Below are 23,689 nucleotides of genomic sequence, written 5' to 3'. Positions count from 1 at the left end.
GCCATAATATAATACCATTTTATAACATTTAATGGTCGTAGATTTACTTTAACACCAATGTTCTAGAATGTTCTATTACATTTTTACATTCTTTCTGTTTCCTTGACAACGGCAGCCATGTTGGATATGCCAACCCTCGACTGCACTTCTGCACATGGCCTTTAACATTTTGGTAAAGTTCCATAAGAATTGGTCCATCCTATTCTCAGAAATAGTCTGGACAAAAAAGTGTGGAATAATAATAAAAAAAAGAATCGTACAATAACAATATGTCACCCGACCTCAGTCAGGGTGACATAATAATAATAATAAGAAAAAAAAGAAACGTAGAATAACAATACGTCACCCCAACTCCGTTGAGGGTGCCATAACTAGAATTGCCATTGCAAGCAATAGCGGATGTCACCCTTTCCCCCATTGCCACTAAGCGGCAGCCATTTCAAAATGGTTTAACAGTGAATGCACATATATTCATGGCAATAAATCTTTCTGTAAATTTTCAGTACATTCAGAGCATTTTAAAATAATCACATTTCTGCTGTTTCCATGGCAACGGCAGCCATTTTGAAAATTTCAAAGTCAAAAGTCTAATCTGTACTTGCCAGTTAACAATAATATCAAGTTTCACTAAGTTCAAAGCATTTAGAGAATTTTTTACTTTTTTGTAGTTTCCATGGCAACGGTGGCCATTTTGGAAATTCCAAAGTCAAAAGTTTCATCCAGACTTGCCAGTCAACTATCATATTAAGTTTCATCAATTTTGGAGCATTTTGAAATTTTTGAAATATTTGATCCTGTATCCATGGTAACAGAAAAGTTCCAATGATCGTCAAAATCAATCAAAACCTGAATATAGTGGATAACTATATTGTGTAAAAATTTGATGATTTCAAGTTCAAGCATACCAAAATTATTCACCAAACCCTGAAGTTTTTAGAGCATTTTGACACTTATGCTCTGTTTCCATGGTAACGGCAGACATTTTGGAAATTTTAACGCCAAATTCCACATCTACCAATGTTGCTCATCGTTACCATAAAGTTTCAAAAAATTTGGAGCATTTTGATATTTTTGAAATTTTTGGTGCAGTTTCCATGGCAACATAGTAGTTCCAATGATTGCCAAAATCATCCAAAACCAGTATATGGCCGGCACCTACATTGTATCAAAATATGATGATTCTGAGTTTAAGAATATCCAAATTATTCACCAAAACCAAAAACTGGAATTTTTCACAATTATTCTGTTTCCATGGAAACGGCAGCCATTTTTTATGGTCTTAGACCCACCTGCACCCCGAAATTTTTTGTTCCACCTTATAGTGAACTATCATTAAGATTGGTTCCATTTCACTCCAAAAAACCTGCCGGACAAAATAGGTGGAAGTATAATAATAACTAGAATCGCTATTGCAAGCAATAGCGGATGTCACCCTTCCCCCTATTGCCATTAAGCGGCAGCCATTTCAAAATTGTTTAACAGTGAATGCACATATATATGGCAATACATCTTTCTGTAAATTTTCAGTACATTCAGAGCATTTTAGAAAATTTTACATTTTGGCTGTTTCCATGGCAACGGCAGCCATTTTGAAAATTCCAAAGTCAAAAGTCTCATCTATACATGCGAGTTAACAATAATATTAAGTTTCATAAAATTTGGAGCATTATGAAAATATTTGACATTTCTGCAGTTTCCATGGCAACGGTGGCCATTTTGGAAATTCCAACTTCAAAAGTTTCATGCAGACTTGACAGTCAACAATCATAGTAAGTTTCATTACTTTTTGAGCATTTTGAAATTTTTGAAATTTTTGACATTTTGGCTGGTTTCTATGGTTACACAGACCATTCCAAATTTCTAATGGCAGATACCACATTGGTACATGGGAGGGAACATACCATCAGAGTTTCAGTGGATTTGACCTACCCTTTTAAGAAAGTAAATGTCACTTTTAGGTGTTTTTGGACCATTTTTACCATTTTTGCATTGTTTCCATGGAAACAACAGACATTTGGGAAATTCCAACGCCAAATTCCACATCTACCAATGTTGCTCATCGTTACTGTGAAGTTTCATTTAATTTGGAGCATTTCCATATTTTGGAAATTTTTGGTGTAGTATCCATGGCAACATAGCAGTTCCAATGATTGCCGAAATCATCCCAAAACCAGTGTATAGTGGGCACCTACATTGTATCAAAATCTAAAGATTTTAAGCATAACCATTCTCAAATAATTGGCCGAACTCTAAAATTATATTTTTTCACTATTTTTCTGTTTCCATGGTGATGGCAGCCATTTTTTAGTTCCTAAGTTGCACTGCAACTGGAAAGTCAGGGTTCCTTGTTATAGTGCACCATCATTCAGATTGGTTCCTTTGGCTCCAAAAAAACTGCCGGACAAAATTAGGTGGAAGAAAAATAATAATAACTAGATTTGCCATTGCAAGCAATAGCGGATGGCACCCTTCCCCTATTGCCAGGTGAGCGGAAGCCATGGTAACGGCGGCCATTTTGGAAATTCCAAACTCAAAAGTCAAGTCTACATTAGCTAAGCAACATTTGTTATAAGTTTCAATAAATTTGAAGCATTTTGAAGTTTTTCGTATTTTTGCTGTTTCCATGGTAACGGCGGCCATTTTGAACATTCCAAAGTCAAACCCCCGCTGCAATTTTTTCCCTCCATAATCATATATAATCATATGCCATTTAATGTCTCTAGAATAAATTAAACATTGATGTTCTAGAATGTTCTGTGAAAATTCAAAGTTTTGACCTTTTTGCATTGTTTCCATGGTAACAACAGCGATTTTGGAAATTCCAACGCCAAATTCCACATCTTTCAATGTTGCTCATCGTTACTGTGAAGTTTCATTAAGTTTGGAACATTTTGAGATTTTTGAATTTTTTTGAGTAGTTTCCATGGCAACATAGTAGTTCCAATGAGTGCCAAAATCATCCAAAACTAGTATTTGGCCGGCACCTACATTGTATCAAAATATAATGATTCTGAGTTAAATAGTATCCAAATAGTTTACCAAAACAAAAAACTGGATTTTTTCACATTTGTTCAGTTTCCATTGTAACGGCGGCCATTTTTTACCATTCCAATGTCTCTTGCGCAACTTAACATGGCGGTTCATATTATGGTATAGTTCCATCAACATTGGTCTGACCAATTCTGAGAAATAGCATGGACAAAATGTGTGGAAGAATAAAAATAATAATAATAATAAAAAGAAAAAAAAGAAACGTAGAATAACAATATGTCACCCCAACTCCGTTGAGGGTGCCATAACTAGATTTGTAATTGCTAGCAATAACGGATGGCACCCTTCCCCCATTGCCAGGTGAGCGGCAGCCAGTTTGAAAATTCCAAAGTCAAATAGTGCATCTACAGATGTCTAGTAACATTTTTGCAAAGTTTCATTAAGTTTAAAGCATTTTGAAATTTTGGATATTTTTGCTGTTTCCATGGTAACGGCGGCCATTTTGAAAATTCCAAACTCAAAAGTCAAGTCTTCATAAGCTAGGCAACATTTGTTATAAGTTTCATAAAATTTAAAACATTTTGAAGTTTTTCATATTTTTGCTGTTTCCATGGTAACGGCGGCCATTTTTAATATTCCAAAGTCAAACCCCGCTGCAATTTTTACCCTCCATAATCATATACCATTTAATGTCTCTAGAATAAATTTAACATTGATGTTCTGGAATGTTCTGTGAAAATTCAAAGTTTTGACCTTTTTGCATTGTTTCCAAGGTAACAACAGATATTTTGAAAATTCCAACGCCAAATTCCACATCTTCCAATGTTGCTCATCGTTACTGTGAAGTTTCATAAAGTTTTGAGCATTTTGATATTTTTGAAATTTTTGGTGTAGTTTCCATGGCAACATAGTAGTTCCAATGAGTGTCAAATTCATCCAACACCTGTATATAGTGGGCAACTACATTGTATTAAAATATAATGTTTCTGAGTTAAAGCATATCCAAACAGTTCACCAAAACAAAAAACAGGATTTTTTCACATTTGTTCTGTTTCCATGGAAACGGTAGCCATCTTGAATCATTCCATGCTTACTGCAACTCTGCACATGGGGGTCCTTTCTATAGAAGAGTTCCATCAACATTGGTCCATTGGATTTCGAGAAATCACCTGGACAAAATTTGTTGCAAGAAGAAAAATAATAACTAGATTTGCCATTGCTAGCAATAGCGGATGGCACCCTTTCCCCATTGCCAGGCCAGCGGCAGCAATTTAGACAATTTTTGCTGTTTCCATGGCAACGGCGGCCATTTTGAAAATTCGAAACTCAAAAGTTAAGTCTACATAAGCTAGGCAAAATGTGTTATAAGTTTCATTAAATTTAAAGCATTTTGAAGTTTTTCATAATTTTGCTGTTCCCATGGTAACGGCGGCCATTTTGAATATTCCAAAAGTGCATTTTTTTCCCTCCATAATCATATATACCATCATATACCATTTAATGTCTCTAGAATAAATTTAACATTGATGTTCTGGAATGTTCTGTGAAAATTCAAAGTTTTGACCTTTTTGCATTATTTCCATGGTAACAACAGATATTTTGGAAATTCCAACGCCAAATTCCACATCTTCCAATGTTGCTCATCATTACTGTGAAGTTTCAAAAAATTTGGAGCATTTCCATATTTTGGAAATTTTTGGTGTAGTTTCCATGGCAACATAGTAGTTCCAATGAGTGCCAAAATCACCCAACACCTGTATATAGTGGGCACCTCCATTGTATTCAAATATACTGATTCTGAGTTAAAGCATATCCAAACAGTTCACCAAAAACAAAAACTGAATTTTTTCACATTTGTTCTGTTTCCATGGAAACGGCAGCCATCTTGAACCATTCCATGCTTCCTGCAACTCTGCACATGGGGGTCCTTAATATAGTAAAGTTCCATCAACTTTGGTACTTTAGATTTGGAGAAATCGCCTGGACAAAATGTGTTGCAAGAAAAATAATAATAAGAAAAAAAAGAAACGTAGAATAACAATATGTCACCCCAACTCCGTTGAGGGTGCCATAATAATAATAATAGGGAAAAAGAAACAGAGGAAAAGCAATATGTCACCCGACTTTGTCGATCGGGTGACATAATAATAATAATACAGAAAAAGAAACAGAGGAAAAGCAATATGTCACCCGACATTGTCGATCGGGTGACATAATAAGAAAAAAAGAAACGAACAATAACAATATGTCACCCCAACTCCGTTGAGGGTGCCATAATAATAATAATAGTGAAAAAGAAACAGAGGAATTGCAATATGACACCCGACATTGTCGATCGGGTGACATAATAAAAAGAAACTAGATTTGCGATTGCAAGCAATAGCGGATGGCACCCTTTCCCCATTGCCAGGCCAGCGGCAGCCATTCAGAAAATTATTGCTGTTTCCATGGCAACGGCGGCCATTTTGAAAATTCGACACTCAAAAGTTAAGTCTACATAAGATAGGCAAAATTTGTTTTAAGTTTGATGAACTTTAAAGCATTTTGAAGTTTTTCATAATTTTGCTGTTCCCATGGTTACAGTGGTCATTTTGAATATTCCAAAGTCTAACCCCGCTGCAATTTTTTCCCTCCATAATCATATATACCATCATATACCATTTAATGTCTCTAGAATAAATTTAACATTGATGTTCTGGAATGTTCTGTGAAAATTCAAAGTTTTGACCTTTTTGCATTGTTTCCATGGTAACTACAGATATTTTGGAAATTCCAACGCCAAATTCCACATCTTCCAATGTTGCTCATCGTTACTGTGAAGTTTCATGAAGTTTGGAGCATTTTGATATTTTTGAAATTTTTGGTGTAGTTTCCATGGCAACATAGTAGGTCCAATGAGTGCCAAAATCATCCAACACCTGTATATAGTGGGCAACTACATTGTATTAAAATATGATGATTCTGCGTGTAAGCATATTCAAACAGTTCACCAAAACAAAAAAACAGAAATTTTTCACATTTGTTTTGTTTCCATGGTAACGGCAGCCATTTTTTACCATTCCAATGTCTCTTGCACAACTTCGCATGGCGGTTCATATTATGGTATAGTTCCATCAACATGGGTCTGACCAATCCCGAGAAATAGCATGGACAAAATGTGTGGAAGAATAAAAATAAAAACTAGATTTGCCATTGCAAGCAATAGCGGATGGCACCCTTCCCCTATTGCCAGGTGAGCGGCAGCCATTTTGAAAATTCCAAAGTCAAAGATTGCATCTACAGATGTGTATTAACATTGTTGTAACGTTTCATTAATTTTGGAGCATTTTGAGTTTTTTGAAATTTTTGCAATTTCCATGGTAACGGGTACCATTTCTAAAATTCCAAAGACAGGTGCCACTTTGGGACATGCCATGTTACATATCTATAAAGATTCATTGGGATTGATGTTATATTCTTCAAGAAAATACATCTTTAATGTATTTTCCCATAGGGCCAATGTTAAACTTTCGCCCTGTTTCCATGACAATGACGGCCATTTTGGAATTTTCTTATATTGTCACAACATCTAGGCATACCAAGGAACATTACCATAAAGTTTCATCCAGGTAGGTCTTATAATGAAAGATTTAAAATTTGCATTTTTTTTCACATTTGATCAGTTTCCATGGCAACGGCGGCCATTTTTTACCATTCCAATGTCTCTTGCACAACTTAACATGGCGGTTCATATTATGGTATAGTTCCATCAACATTGGTTTGACCAATTCTGAGAAATAGTATGGACAAAATGTGTGGAAGAATAAAAATAATAACTAGATTTGCCATTGCAAGCAATAGCGGATGGCACCCTTTCCACATTGCCAGACGAGCGGCATCCATTTGGAAAATTTGTAAAGTAAAAAAAAGTGCTTCTACACATGCAAATAATCATTTTTGTAAAGTTTCATTAAGTTTGGAGCATTTGGAAATTTTGAACATTTTTGCTGTTTCCATGGTAACGGCGGCCATTTTGAATATTCAAAAGTCAAACCCCCGCTGCAATTTTGTCCCTCCATAATCATATACCATTTCATGTCTCTAGAATAAATTTAACATTGATGTTCTGGAATGTTCTGTGAAAATTCAAAGTTTTGACCTTTTTGCATTGTTTCCATGGTAACAACAGCTATTTTGGAAATTCCAACGCCAAATTCCACATCTTCCAATGTTGCTCATCGTTACTGTGAAGTTTCATTAAGTTTGGAACATTTTGAGATTTTGGAAATTTTTGGAGTAGTTTCCATGGCAACATAGTAGTTCCAATGAGTGCCAAAATCATCCAACACCTGTATATAGTGGGCATCTACATTGTATCAAAATATAATGATTCTGAGTTCAATCATATCCAAATAGTTCACCAAAACAAAATACCGGATTTTTTTACATTTGTTTCGTTTCCATGGCAACGGCAGCCATCTTGATGGTGCCATACCCCACTGCACTATAGAATGTGGTGGTCTACATTATGGTATAGTTCCATCAATATTGTTCAAGCCAATTCTTAGAAATAGAATGGACAAAAAAGTGTGGAAGAATAAAAATAATAATAATAATAATAATAAGAAAAAAAGAAACGAACAATAACAATATGTCACCCCAACTCCGTTGAGGGTGCCATAATAACTAGATTTGTAATTGCTAGCAATAACGGATGGCACCCTCGTCCCCCATTGCCTGACGAGCAGCAGCCATTTTTAAATTCCAAAGTCAAAGGGTGCATCTACACATGCAAGTTATAATTTTTGTAAAATTTCATTAAGTTTGGAGCATTTTGAAATTTTGGACAATTTTGCTGTTTCCATGGTTACGGCGGCCATTTTGGAAATTCCAACTTCAAAATGCAACTCTGCACATGTCAGTCACTATTCCTGTAAAGTTTCATCCAGTTTGCAGCACTTTATATTTTTTGGAAATTTTGAACATTTGTCCTGCAACCATGGTTACAGTAGATAATTCCAAAATTCTAAAAGCAGACATCTTATTGCAACATGTCATGTTATATATCAATGCAGTTTCATTGATTTTGTTGCAATACTCTCTGAGAAAATGCAGATTTTATGCATTTTTCCATAGGGTCAATGCAAAACTTGGCCCCAGTTTCCATGACAACGGCGGCCATTTTGGATTATCAAAATATTGTTTTGACATCTTCGCGTACCGGGTAACATTTTTATAAAGTTTCATCCAGTTGCATCTTATAACGAAAGAGTTAGAATTTTTGATATTTTAGCTGTTTCCATGGTAACGGCAGCCATTTTGAAAATTCCAAAGTCAAATTGGAAATCAGCACATGTCAGTTACCATTCCTGTGGAGTTTCTTCCAGTTTGGAACACTTTGATTTTTTTCGCATTTTTGCTGTTTCCATGGAAACGGCGGCCATCTTTTACCATTCCATACCAAGGTGCACAACTTTACATGGGGGTCCTCATTATAGTAAAGTTCCATCAACATTGGTCCATAGGATTCCGAGAAACACGACGGACAAAATGTGTGGAAGAAGAATAAGAAAAATAAGAAAAAAAAGAAACGTAGAATAACAATATGTCACCCCAACTCCGTTGAGGGTGCCATAATAAAAAGAAACTAGATTTGCCATTGCAAGCAATAGCGGATGGCACCCTTTCCCCATTGCCAGGCCAGCGGCAGCCATATAGAAATTTTTTGCTGTTTCTATGGCAACGACGGCCATTTTAAAAATTCGAAACTCAAAAGTCAAGTCCACACAAGCTAGGCAAAATTTGTTATAAGTTTCATTAAATTTAAAGCATTTTGAAGTTTTTCATATTTTTGCTGTTCCCATGGTAACGGCGGCCATTTTGAATATTCCAAAGTCAAACCCCCCTGCAATTTTTTCCCTCCATAATCATATATGCCATTTAATGTCTCTAGAGTAAATTTAACATTGATGTTCTGGAATGTTCTGTGAAAATTCAAAGTTTTGACCTTTTTGCATTGTTTTCATGGTAACAACAGATATTTTGGAAATTCCAACGCCAAGTTCCACATCTTCCAATGTTGCTCATCGTTACTGTGAAGTTTCATTAAGTTTTGAGCATTTTGATATTTTTGAAATTTTTGGTGTAGTTTCCATGGCAACATAGTAGGTCCAATGTGTGCAAAAAATCACCCAACACCTGTATATAGTGGACACCTACATTGTATTAAAATATGATGATTCTGAGTGTAAGCATATTCAAACAGTTCACCAAAACAAAAAACAGAAATTTTTCACATTTGTTTCGTTTCCATGGCAACGGCAGCCATCTTGATGATGCCATACCTCACTGCACTATAGAATGTGGTGGTCAACATTATGGTATAGTTCCATCAATATTGTTAAAGCCAATTCTGAGAAATAGTATGGACAAAAAAGTGTGGAAGAATAAATATAAAAATAATAAGACAAAAAGAAACGAACAATAACAATATGTCACCCCAACTCCGTTGAGGGTGCCATAAAAAAAGAAACGAACAATAACAAGATGTCAACCCAACTCCGTTGAGGGTGCCATAATAAGAAAAAAAAAGAACGGAACAATAACAATATGTCACCCCAACTCCGTTGAGGGTGCCATAAAAAAGAAACGAACAATAACAAGATGTCACCCCAACTCCGTTGAGGGTGCCATAAAAAAGAAACGTAGAATAACAATATGTCACCCAAACTCCGTTTAGGGTGCCATAATAATAATAATAACTAGATTTGCCATTGCAAGCAATAGCGGATGGCACCCTTCCCCCATTGCCAGGTGAGCGGCAGCCATTTTGAAAATTCCAAAGTCAAAGAGCTTATCTACAGATGTCTGTTAACATTGTTGTAAAGTTTCATTAATTTTGGAGCATTTTGAAATTTTTGAAATTTTTGCTATTTCCATGGTAACGGGTACTATTTCCAAAATTCCAAAGACAGGTGTCACTTTGGAACATGCTATGTTACATATCCATGAAGTTGTAGAAGGTTTGATCTTATATTGTTGCAGGAAATGCAGCTTCAATGTGTTTTCCCATAGGGCCAATGTTAAACTTTCGCCCTGTTTCCATGACAATGGCGGCCATTTTGGAATTTCCAAATATTGTCACAACATCTAGACATACCAAGGAACATTACCATAAAGTTTCATCCAGCTAGGTCATATAATGAAAGATTTAGAATTTGCATTTTTTTCACATTTTATCAGTTTCCATGGCAACAGCAGCCATCTTGATGATGCCATACCCTGTTTGCAAAACTTCATATGCTGGGTAACATTACGGTATAGTTCCATGACCATTCGATCATACAGTGCCAAGATATGGCCTGGACAAAAAGCGTGGAAGAAAAATAAAAATAACTAGATTTGCCATTGCAAGCAATAGCGGATGGCACCCTTTCCCCATTGCCAGGCCAGCGGCAGCCATTTAGAAAATTTTTGCTGTTTCCATGGCAACGGCGGCCATTTTGAAAATTCGAAACTCAAAAGTTAAGTCTACATAAGCTAGGCAAAATTTGTTATAAGTTTCATTAAATTGAAAGCATTTTGAAGTATTTCATAATTTGGCTGTTCCCATGGTAACGGCGGCCATTTTGAATATTCCAAAGTCAAACCCCGCTGCATTTTTTTCCTTCCATAATCATATATACCATTTAATGTCTCTAGAGTAAATTTAACATTGATGTTCTGGAATGTTCTGTGAAAATTCAAAGTTTTGACCTTTTTGCATTGTTTCCATGGTAACTACAGATATTTTGGAAATTCCAACGCCAAATGCCACATCTTCCATTGTTGCTCATCGTTACTGTGAAGTTTCATGAAGTTTGGAGCATTTTGATATTTTTGAAATTTTTGGTGTAGTTTCCATGGCAACATAGTAGGTCCAATGCGTGCCAAAATCATCCAACACCTGTATACAGTGGGCACCTACATTGTATTAAAATATGAAGATTCTGAGTGTAAGCATATTCAAACAGTTCACCAAAACAAAAAACAGAAATTTTTCACATTTGTTTCGTTTCCATGGCAACGGCAGCCATCTTGATGATGCCATACCTCACTGCACTATTTAATGTGGTGGTCAACATTATGGTACAGTTCCATAAATATTGTTTAAGCCAATTCTGAGAAATAGTATGGACAAAAAAGTGTGGAAGAATAAATATAAAAATAACTAGATTTGTAATTGCTAGCAATAACGGATGGCACCCTCGTCCCCCTATTGCCAGGCGAGCGGCAGCCATTTTGAAAATGTCAAAGTCAAAGAGTGCATCTACACATGCAAGTCATCATTTTTGCAAAATTTCATTAAGTTTGAAGCATTTTGAAAATTTTGATATTTTTGCTGTTTCCATGGTTACGGCGGCCATTTTGGAAATTCCAACTTCAAAATGGAACTCCGCACATGTCAGTCACTATTCCTGTAAAGTTTCAACCAGTTTGCAGCACTTAATTTTTTTTGGAAATTTTGAACATTTGTGCTGCAACCATGGTTACAGTAGATAATTCCAAAATTCTAAAAGCGTACGTCTCATTGCCACATGTCATGTTATATATCAATACAGTTTCATTTACTTTGGTGCACTACTCTCTGAGAAAATGCTGATTTTATGCATTTTTCCATAGGGTCAATGCAAAACTGGGCCCCAGTTTCCATGACAACGGCGGCCATTTTGAACTATCCAAATATTGTCTTGACATCTTGGCATACTGGAGAACATTTTCATAAAGTTTCATCCAGCTGGATCTTATAACGAAAGAGTTAGAATTTTTGATATTTTAGCTGTTTCCATGGTAACGGCAGCCATTTTGAAAATTCCAAAGTCAAACTGGAAATCAGGAGATGCCAGTTAACATTCCTGTGGAGTTTCTTCCAGTTTGGAACACTTTGATTTTTTTCGCATTTGTGATGTTTCCATGGAAACGGCGGCCATCTTTTACCATTCCATAGCAAGGTGCACAACTTCAAATGGGGTTCCTCATTATAGTTGAGTTCCATAAACATTGGTCCGTTCAATTCCGAGAACTCGCGCGGACAAAATGTGTGGAAGAAAAATAAAAATAATAAGAAAAAAAAGAAACGTAGAATAACAATATGTCACCCCAACATCCGTTGAGGGTGCCATAATAAGACAAAAAGAAACGAACAATAACAATATGTCACCCCAACTCCGTTGAGGGTGCCATAACTAGATTTGCCATTGCAAGCAATAGCGGATGGCACCCTTTCCGCATTGCCAGGCCAGCGGCAGCCATTTAGAATAGTTTTGCTGTTTCCATGGCAACGGCGGCCATTTTCGAAATTCCAAACTCAAAAGTCAAGTCTACATTAGCTAGGCAACATTTGTTTTAAGTTTCATTAAATTTGAAGCATGTTGGAGTTTTTCATATTTTTGCTGTTTCCATGGTAACGGCGGCCATTTTGAAAATTCCAAAGTCTAACTTCTGCTGCAAATTATTCTCTCCATAATTATATACCATCATGTACAATTTAATGTCTCAAGAATAAATTTAACACTTATGTTCTGGAATGTTCCATGAAAAATTCACCCCCCTCAAATTATGTCTAGAGACCCCCCAGTTGAAAAAAAAATGTACCATGTTGAAGTGTGCATGAGTCTCTTAATATCATAGAAGTTTCATATAAATTGGGACACATTTCTATTTTTCACATTTTTGCTGTTTCCATGGCAATGGCAGCCATTTTTTTAATTCCAAAGTCAGATGCAAAACTACACATGGTGATTAACATTATGTTATAGTTCCATCAACATTGGTCCATTCAGTTCCGAGAACTAAGCTGGACAAAAAGTGCGGAATAAGAATAATAAGAAAAAAAGAATCGTACAATAACAATATGTCACCCGACCTCCGTCAGGGTGACATAACTAGAATTGCCATTGCAATCAATAGCGGATGTCACCCTTCTCCCAATTGCCACTAAGCGTCAGCCATTTCAAAATTGTTTAACAGTGAATGCACATATATGCATGGCAATACATCTTTCTGTAAATTTTCAGTACATTCAGAGCATGCTAAAAAATTTCACAATTCTGCTGTTTCCATGGCAACGGCAGCCATTTTGAAAATTTTGAAGTAAAAAGTCTCATCTTTACTTGCCAGTTAACAATAATATCAAGTTTCATTAAGTTCAAAGCATTTAGAGAATTTTTGACTTTTTTGCAGTTTCCATGGCAACGGTGGCCATTTTGGAAATTCCAAAGTCAAAAGTCTCATCCAGACTTGCAGGTCAACAATCATATTAAGTTTGATCAATTTAGGAGCATTTTGAAATTTTTGAAATATTTGGTCCTGTATCCATGGTAACAGAAGAGTTCCAATGATTGTCAAAATCATTCAAAAGCTGTATATAGTGGACAACTATGTTGTGTAAAAATTTTTATGATTTCAAGTTCAAACATACCAAAATTATTCACCAAACCCTGAGGTTTTTAGAGCATTTTGACACTTATGCACTGTTTCCATGGTAACGGCAGACATTTTGGAAATTCCAACGGCAAATTACGCATCTACTAAAGTTGCTCATCGTTACTATGAAGTTTCAAAAAAATTGGAGCATTTTGAATTTTTTGAAATTTTTGGGGTAGTTTCCATGGCAACATAGTGGTTCCAATGATTGCCAATATCATCCAAAACCAATATATGGCTGGCACCTACATTGTGATAAAATATGATGATTCTGAGTTTAAGCATCTCTAAATTATTCACAAAATCAAAAACTGGAATTTTTCACAATTGTTCCGTTTCCATGGAAACGGCAGCCATTTTTTATGGTCTTAGACCCTACTGCAACCCGAAATTTTGTGTTCCTCCTTATAGTGAATTATCATTAAGATTGGTTCCATTTCACTCCAAAAAACCTGTCGGACAAAAAAAGGTGGAAGAATAATAATAATAACAAAGAAACATAAGAAAAGCAATATGTCACCCGACATTGTCGATCGGGTGACATAATAATAAGAAAAAAAAGAAACGTAGAATAACAATACGTCACCCCAACTCCGTTGAGGGTGCCATAATAAGAAAAAAAAGAAACGTAGAATAACAATACGTCACCCCAACTCCGTTGAGGGTGCCATAACTAGATTTGCCATTGCAAGCAATAGCGGATGGCACCCTTCCCCCATTGCCAGGCGAGCGGCAGTCATTTAGAAAATTGTTGTACAGTGATCGCACATATAAGCATGGCAATACATGTTTCTGAAAATTTTCAGTACATTCAGAGCATTTAAAATTTTTTCACATTTCTGCTGTTTTCATGGCAACGGCAGCCATTTTGAAAATTTCAAAGTCAAAAGTCTCATCTTTACTTGCCAGTTAACAATAATATCAAGTTTCATCAATTTTGGAGCATTTTGAAATTTTTGAAATATTTGATCATGTATCCATGGTAACATAGTAGTTCCAATGATTGTCAAAATCATTCAAATCCTGTATATAGTGGACAACTACATTGTATAAAAATTTGATGATTTTATATTCAAGCATACCAAAATTATTCACCAAACCCTGAAGTTTTTAGAGCATTTTGACCTTTTTGCATTGTTTCCATGGTAACAGCAGACAGTTTGGAAATTCCAACGTCAAATTCTACATCTACCAATGTTGCTCATCGTTACCATGAAGTTTCAAAAAATTTGGAGCATTTTCATATTTTGGAAATTTTTGGTGCAGTTTCCATGGCAACATAGTAGTTCCAATGATTGCCAAAATCATCCAAAACCTATATATGGCTGGCACCTGCATTGTGTTAAAATATGAGGATTCTGAGTTTAAGCATCTCCAAATTATTCACCAAAACCAAAAAGTGGATTTTTTTACAGTTGTTCCGTTTCCATGATAACGGCGGACATCTTGAAAGTGCCAACCCCAAAAAGCAAATCTTCACATGGTGGTTAACATTATGGTATAGTTCCAACGTCTTTGGTCCATTGATATTAGAGTTCCACAGTGGACAAAAAAGTGTGGAAGAAAAATAATAATAACTAGATTTGCCATTGCAAGCAATAGCGGATGTCACCCTTCCCCCTATTGCCACTAAGCGGCAGCCATTTCTTTGGCAACGGCAGCCATTTTCAAATTTTCAAAGTCATAAGTCTCATCTTTACTTGTCAGTTAACAATAATATCAAGTTTCATAAAGTTCAAAGCATTTTATAAATGTTTGACTTTTTTGCAGTTTCCATGGCAACGGTGGCCATTTTGGAAATTCCATCTTCAAAAGTCCCATCCAGACTTGCCAGTCTACAAACATATTAAGTTTCATCAATTTTGGAGCATTTTGAAATTTTTGAAAATTTTGACATTTGTGATGGTTCCTATGGCAACAGAGACCATTCCCAAAATTTAATGGCATATACCACATTGGTACATTGGAGGGACCATACCATCAAAGTTTCGTTAAATTTGACCTACCATTTTAAGAAAGTAAATGCCACTTTAAGGTTTTTGAACCATTTTGACCTGTTTCCATGGTAACGGCAGACATTTTCAAAATTCCAACGCCAAATTCCACTTCTACCAATGTTGCTCATCGTTACTGTGAAGTTTTATAAAATTTGGAGCATTTCCATATTTTGGAAATTTTTGGTGTAGTATCTATGGCAACATAGCAGTTCCAATGATTGCCAAAATCATCCCAAAGCAGTATATAGTGGGCACCTACATTGTATTAAAATCTAAAGATTTTAAGGTTAAGCATTCTCAAACAATTCACCTAACTCCAAAATTATATTTTTTCACCATTTTTCCGTTTCCATGGTGATGGCAGCCATTTTTTTATTTCCAATACCAGAAAGCAACAGGAAAGTCAGGGTTCCTTGTTATAGTGCACCATCATTCAGATTGGTTCCTTTGGCTCTGAGAAAACTGCCGGACAAAATTAGGTGGAAGAAAAATAATAATAATAGAGGAAAAGCAATATGTCACCCGACATTGTCGATCGGGTGACATAAAAATAAAGAAAACAAAAAGAAACGTAGAATAACAATATGTCACCCAAACTCCGTTTAGGGTGCCATAACTAGAATTGCAATTGCAAGCAATAGCGGATGTCACCCTTCCCCCCATTGCCACTAAGCAGCAGCCATTTCAAAAACTTTTAGATGAAGAGCGTTTTAAAAAGTTTCACATTTCTGCTGTTTCCATGGCAACGGCAGCCATTTTGAAAATTTCAAAGTCAAAAGTCTCATCTTCACTTGCCAGTTAACAATAATATCAAGTTTCATTAAGTTTGGAGCATTTTGAAAATATTTGATATGTTTGCAGTTTCCATGGCAACGGTGGCCATTTTGGAAATTCCAACTTCAAAAGTCTCATGCAGACTTGACAGTCAACAATCCTATTAAGTTTCATCAATTTCGGAGCATTTTAAAATTTTTGAAATTTTCAACATTTTTGCTGATTTCCATGGTAACAGAGACTATTCCAAAATTTTTCATCACAGATGCCACATTGGTACATGGGAGGGAACATACTAAAAAAGTTTCAATGGATTTGACCTACCATTATAAGTGAGTAAATGCTACTTTTAAGAATTTCCCATAGGGTCTAATGGTAAATGTGTATCCAGTTTCCATGGTAATGGCAGCCATTTTGGAATTTATAAATATGGTCAACACATCTTGGCATGCCAGGCAACATTCCCATAAAGTTTCATCAAGTTGGGTCTTATAATGAAAGATTGAATGGATTTGTAATTTTTATTTTTTTTCACATTTTTGCTGTTTCAATGGTAACGGCAGCCATTTTATAGTTCCAAAGTTGCACTGCAACTCTAAAGTCAGTGGTCCTTGTTATGGTGAACTATCATTAAGATTGGTTCCATTGGCTCTGAGAAAACTGCCGGACAAAAGTAGGTGGAAGAAAAATAATAATAAGAATAGGGAAAAAGAAACAGAGGAAAAGCAATATGTCACCCGACATTGTCGATCGGGTGACATAATAATAAGAAAAAAGAAACGTAGAATAACAATACGTCACCCCAACTCCGTTGAGGGTGCCATAATGAAAAGAAAAAAAAGAAACGAACAATAACAAGATGTCACCCCAACTCCGTTGAGGGTGCCATAATAATAAGAAAAAAAGAAACGTAGAATAACAATACGTCACCCCAACTCCGTTGAGGGTGCCATAATAATAAGAAACTAGACAAAAACATAAAGTCTCCAAAACTCCGTTTTGGTGACTTAATAAGGAAAAAAAGAAACGTACAATAACAATACGTCACCCCAAATCTGTTGAGGGTGCCATAAATACTACATAAAACGAATTTCAACACCTATCAACCTAACCCCAACCTGTTGAATTAAAACTGTTTAAAACCCTTTCAGTCCGATACTGTTTAAACCAACTGTTTGAAACTATAGTCTGAAACCTAAATGTATGAAACTGGTTTGAAACCTAAATGTATGAAACTGGTCTGAAACCTAAATTATGAAACTGGTCTGAAACCTAAATGTTTGAAACTAGTCTGAAACCTAGATGTTTGGAAATGGTCTGAAACCTAAATGTATGGAACGGGTCTGAAACCTAAATGTATAAAACTTTATTTAATAAACATGTCTATAACTGTTGGAACAACAGGGTAGCACTAAGGCATGGTATGTCAGCCAACACTCACTGCAATAGTGAGAGATGTGAAAACCTTAGCAGCAGCCCTGTTTGGAAAATCTGTACCGAACCAACAGTCTCAGCCCATTCTCTATTCTGTTCGCAGGTTCCAAGCACTTCACTTTACTTAAACTAAACCTTCCGCCTGCTATAAGCTACTTCCTTTCTGATGTTTACAGTCTGCTGTTTTCGGTACAAATGACGATTTGAACTGAATAGCTACCTACTATGTATACTCCTAACGCGGACCTCGAAGGGAGCACCCTAGCAACAATTATAAGGTAAAGAGTCTGATAGCAAACCAAGGATAAAGGGATGATTTTTAATGCCGTTTTCAATGATAAAGAGATCAAATGGAAAATTTAAAGATGTTTCGAAAAATATACAACTGTAGAAATAATATAACCTTCTTAAACTGTAAATTCGTAACATTACCTATTCTGACATCAGACTCGCACTTCTTTTAAACTGAGTTTTACTATGCGTATTTCTATGTATTTCTTTAATCTACATTGACTAGAGGTTTAGAGGGAGAGTTAAGATCTCATAAAACATGTTTAACCCCGCCGCATTTTTGCGACTGTCCAAAGTCAGGTACCTCTGGCCTTTGTAAGTTTTGTATGTTGTATAATTTAAGTTCATTTATATGTTTAGGACCCATTGGGGGCCTTCGACTGTTATCCGCTCTTTGTTCGGGTTGTTGTCTTTTTGACACATTCCAAATATCCATTCTCAATTTTATTTGAAATTTAGTGTGGCGGTCATTTTCATTGAATTAGTACACAATGAGGACCACCTCCGGGTGCGGGTTTTTTCTAGCTGCGTTGAAGACCTTTGTGGATTTCGGCTGTTGTCTACTCTTTAGTCGGGTTGTTGTCTCTTTGATATATTCCCCGTTTCCATTCTCAATTTCATTCCAAACCGTTAATAGGTTATGAATTTATTACAGCTAATAAACTAAGCTATTGAATATAAGCTTCAACGCTTGAAACATTTTAAAGAACAGCGTAAAAATCCTCTTATCATAGGAAACGTCGTGTATGCTCACTTGTAAAAGCTTCGTGCGCCACATCACGCTATATATGACACCATTTTTGCTTACCTCAGGGTGTATCACGTGCATCCGTAGCAAATAAAAATTTCAGTCCCAGTGCCAAAATAAATTAAATTTTTTCTGTATGTTGTTCTGAAACAAAATGAATGGATTTCATACATTTATTCTGAAAATTGCAACCTTATTTGATTAAAAAGTTCTTAGTTTTAGGATACAACTATGCAAGCTTTCTCATACGTACGCATTACTGTATTTTTCAAGATTAAATGTGTCATTTGCCCAAGGTGACAATATATCAATATTTCTTCTCATGGATAGCACATTTGTTATCCCCCTTGGTGAAATCATTGAACCAGATGCTCCACCATTTCTTTCTAAATATGCCCCATTACGCTGACGCCAATTTTTAAATGGCCCACTTGATACCACGCCTTGGTGATCACCCATGAAATTATCGCCCCAGAAATTTGATTCCTTTGGGTCAAATAAGTTATAATCCAATCTACTATCAAAGAATGGCAAGGTAACCTGATCATCAATTTCCTGTAGAGCAGCTTCAAATCTGAAAAGATAAGTATTAGCCTAAAGTACGAATTTACTGTTAATTGTTTGACGATAAACAGTGAAATGAACTAGAAGTTGACATTCATGTATTCGTTCAAGTACAAATGCAGCAAAACATTATTTGAATTCATGTTATTTGTACACTGGTTGCTGTGTCTGAATATAGGATTAAACTTTTGCATGAAGCACGACGATGGATTGTCGCTAAGTTTGATAAAAAAACTTAAGAAAATTAAAAAAATAGAAGACAAAGCAAAAGATGGTGATTGCTCACCATGACCTTTTCTTGGCGAGTTTGAAATATGATTTTACTACCAGCTATGCAAATGTGAAAAGCAAAGTTAAGTATTTACATATTTGTATACTTACATTTTGAGGTATTCCCGGTGCCATGAGGGAAAGTTTGGTCCAAAATGTGAAGATGCAATGGCTGCACCATCCTGTGCACTTGCTAAAACATCATATCTATTGGTTGTTCCGATCTATTCATGCAATAAAAAAATAATAGTTTTGATAAAATATCAATGCACATATTGTATATTAAGGGTTTCGGAATTACATACTCCCCTTTAATTGATATGAAATTATTCAAAATGGAGAAGAGCCTTTATTTAATCGAATAATCAAATCAAGCCAAAATTACGAAAAACCAGAATTAAAGTATAAATTAAAATACCTACCATTTCCTGAAGCTGGCTAACTTTAAAGATACTAGTAGATAAACAAATAAAGATTGTAATTTCATTTACACGTTAAACAATTTACAACAACATTTCTTATCGCCTTTAATGCCACTAAAATAGTTGGAAGCGTAAGTTTCCTATTTTAAGACTCACATAAGACGACATAACAAAAGCTGATAAAAGCAAGATATTAACTTTCATTAAGTCACGTAAAATACAAGGTTGCAAATCAACAAAAAAAAATACATTGCTTTGCTAATACAATCTTCCGGAACTTTTGATTGATGGAAACCTGGTGTCCTTTAATGTCTAAAGAATTATGAATCTTGCACAACATATTAGATAGAAGTAGTCATCAAGTATTCATGTAACCTATTGAATTAAAACATAAGCCATTATTTTTTTCCTATAACCGATTAATAAGTAAGAAGACGGATCAGGTAATGCATGAATATTAATAAAGAGATATACTATTTCTTGTCAATCAGGCAGCCCATAGCCCCACAAAGTCAACAAATCAGCACTACAGGCAAACCAAGTCATTACAACAACATCACAACATACAATGTCAATAAGACAGTATTGAAGTCATATAAAATATAAGAGACAGCATCACAGTCACTCAAAATCAAAAAGACTAACATCAAAGCAGCATCAAAGACATTCCAACAAACACAATAAAACTACATCACAGCCAAGCAAAGTTGATAAATCAGACACATAGCAAAACAAAGTTAACCAGATGGAATCATAGCCAAACAAAGTCAAAGAGATAGAATCACAGCCAACAAAGTTCAACGAGAGCCGTTGTGTAGTGTTAGCGCATCAGACTACAAACACAAAGTTTTCTGGTTCGATCCCCGTTTCTGGGAGAAAATTTCAGGGACTAAATTTGCGACTCTCACTCGACACCATTTGCGAGTATGGTGTTGAGAAACGATGATAGTCCGTCGGAAAGGGACGATAAATGGCTGACCCTTGTTATGAGAGACACCCTCACCTCTTGCACGTAAAAGACACCCGTGTAGATTTCAAAAAAGAGCAGTCTAATGTCACTGCAAGGCAGCTCTCGTACCCGCAAAGTAGAAAGGGATTAATATAAGTTGCAATAATTTGTTTCCAAATCCACTATATATAAATATGTTAAAACTAGACAAATCAACAGTCAAACAAAATTCATGAACCAGTATCATAGCCAAACAAAGCCAAAAAGACAGCATCACAGGCAACATATTCAATGAGATTACACCACAGTCAAACAAAGTCTATAAGTAAAGACAACAGCAGTTTACCGGTATTCTATAAGGGCAACAGTAATATACTGCTGTTCGAAAGTCATAAATCGATTGAGAGAAAACAAATCCGGGTAACAAACTAAAACCGAGGGAATCACATCAACTATAAGAGTAAAACCACGAAACGACAAAAACACTGATGTGAACAAAAAACAAACGACAATGCAACACAAACAGAAATAAACTCTAAGATAGCAACTGTCATTTTCCTGACTTGGTACAGGACATTTTAAGTCGTAAATTGACTGAGAGAAAACAAAACCTGGTTAAAAACTAAAACCGAGGGAAACACATCAACTATAAAAGGAAAAAAATAAAAAACAGGAACATCCGAGTGCAACAAAAACAAATATACATACACACGAACTATTGGTTAACAACTGCCATATTCCTGACTTGGTGCATGACATTCTAAGAAAAATGGTGAATTGAACCGGGTTAAATGGCATGCCAAACCTTTGGCTTTTTGATAATTTAAAAAAATATTGCTAAAACACTACGTGACAGAAATGCAAATTAAACACTCGCAAGAACATTCATAATATATAAAACGCAGAAACAAATAATATAATAGTCGACACAGAAAGCAAACCGCAAAACAACAACCAACATATTACATAACGACAAACACCTCAGGATATCAAAAACAGTGACGCGCTTACATAACCAACATACAATCTCGAACTTTAAAATTTATACAATTATTTGAACAATATTCGTCAAACCAATTATCATGACAATGATACATACTTTCATTGTCATGACAACTGGTTTGACGAAAAGGCAATTTTTGATTATTTGGACTACACAAGATAAGACAGAATCACAGCCAAACAAATTTAATAAGATAAAATCACAGTAACAAAAGTCAAGCGGACAACATTACAGTCAAACAAACAAGAGTTAATAATACAGAATCTCATACAAACAAAGTCAATAAGATAAAATCACAGCCAAACGAAGTCAGTTAGATAGAATCACACCAAAACAGAGTCAATAAGATGGAATCACAGCAAAACAGACCTAATAAAAATATCACAGTAAACCAGAGACAATTTGATAGATTCATAGTCAAACAAAACCAATAAGATAGAATAACAGTCAAACAAAGTCAATAAGATAGAATAACAGTCAAACAAAGCCAATAAGATAGAATAACAATCAAACAAAGTCAATAAGATAGAATAACAGTCAAACAAAGCCAATACGATAGAAGAACAGTCCAACAAAGCCAAAAAGACAGAATAACAGTCAAACGAAGCCAATAAGATAGAATAACAGTAAAACAAAGTCAATAAAACAGCATCACTGTCAAACACAGTAGATAACTTAGCACCTTAGCCAAACAACGTCAATAGGACACCGTCACAACCAAACAAAGGCAATAATGCAGTAAATAAGACAGAAGCATAACCAAACAATTTCAAGAAATGGAATTGGCACCAAACAAAGCCAATTAGACAGCATCAAAGCCAAACAAAAAAAAATAGTATATGGTTAATGGTTTAAAAATTTGTCTATAGCATGCAAAAATAATCCATACGCTAGAACATGTCTTTAAAACAAATTTTCAAGCAAGACTGTTTGATAACCAGACGCTTGCTCAGTTATATATTTGTAAAATACTTACTTTTTGTGTTTTTAACTGTTTAACAGCTTCAATAAATCTGTACCTTTGTGCATCTGTAAGTGTTCTGATTTCCCGTCTTACTCTTCTGACTGCTTGTCTTTTTGTTCGAATGTTGTGTTCTTGTCCTTTGACTATTCGACCAAGGGATTGCAACCAATTAATTGTGTCATGATCAGTCAGTCTTGGTGGATGATAGCGTTCCATCCAGGTTTCTGCAAGATACTTATTAACACATGTGTATAAAATGAGGTCGGCTGGAATTATGGTTATGGAACCTGCCTTTTCATTCAAACATTTACACAATATTTCTGGCATATGTTTTTCTGTCATCATGCTGAACACGGAACTGACGAAAGGAATTAAGTACAAAACGACTTCCATACCGCACCTTTAAATTATAAAATAATTGTAAATGTAGAACCAATGTGTAGGATAATTTCTACTCTGATATATTATTTGATGGTAACATTTATGACCATGAAAACAATTATGAAGTAATTTTAAATAATATTAAGGATTTTGGAGCTTCTTTAAAGACTTCCATATCTTGAGTCAATACCTCTAATTGGCCGTTTCAGAATCTAAAGAATCATGGGTAATTTCATTGTGTGTACCCCAAAAATGAAAATAACGTCACGTCATTTGTTTAATTTCCATTGCTGATGACATTTTCAACATCAGGACGTTTTGGTGTACACTTTTGAAATATTACCCATGATGTATTAGATTCTGAAACGGCGAATTATAGACATATCAAAGTCGATAGAACATACCTCATATTGTGGAATGTCAGATTCGATACTCTCGTAAAAATTTCAGAGTCGATG

At 35.4% G+C, this 23,689-nt stretch overlaps 1 protein-coding gene across 1 annotated transcript in view; it reads right to left on the bottom strand.

Moving 5' to 3' along the window:
* Positions 1 to 23,250, bottom strand: part of LOC143049038 (uncharacterized) — a 54,978-nt gene extending 31,728 nt beyond the window's left edge. The window contains exons 1-3 of the mRNA XM_076222841.1: positions 22,863 to 23,250; positions 19,624 to 19,736; positions 18,932 to 19,252 (exon numbers count right to left, since the gene is read on the bottom strand). Coding sequence (XP_076078956.1) covers positions 18,932 to 19,252; positions 19,624 to 19,736; positions 22,863 to 23,243 — 815 coding nt within the window. The 5' untranslated portion in view covers positions 23,244 to 23,250. The remainder of the gene's footprint in view (positions 1 to 18,931; positions 19,253 to 19,623; positions 19,737 to 22,862) is intronic.
* Between the last annotated feature and the right edge of the window lie 439 nt (positions 23,251 to 23,689).

The sequence above is a fragment of the Mytilus galloprovincialis genome, chromosome 10, assembly GCF_965363235.1.
Source record: "Mytilus galloprovincialis chromosome 10, xbMytGall1.hap1.1, whole genome shotgun sequence".
NCBI lineage: Eukaryota > Metazoa > Mollusca > Bivalvia > Mytilida > Mytilidae > Mytilus > Mytilus galloprovincialis.
Note: the sequence above shows the minus strand (reverse complement) of the source record. Positions and strands in the feature narration are given on the sequence as shown.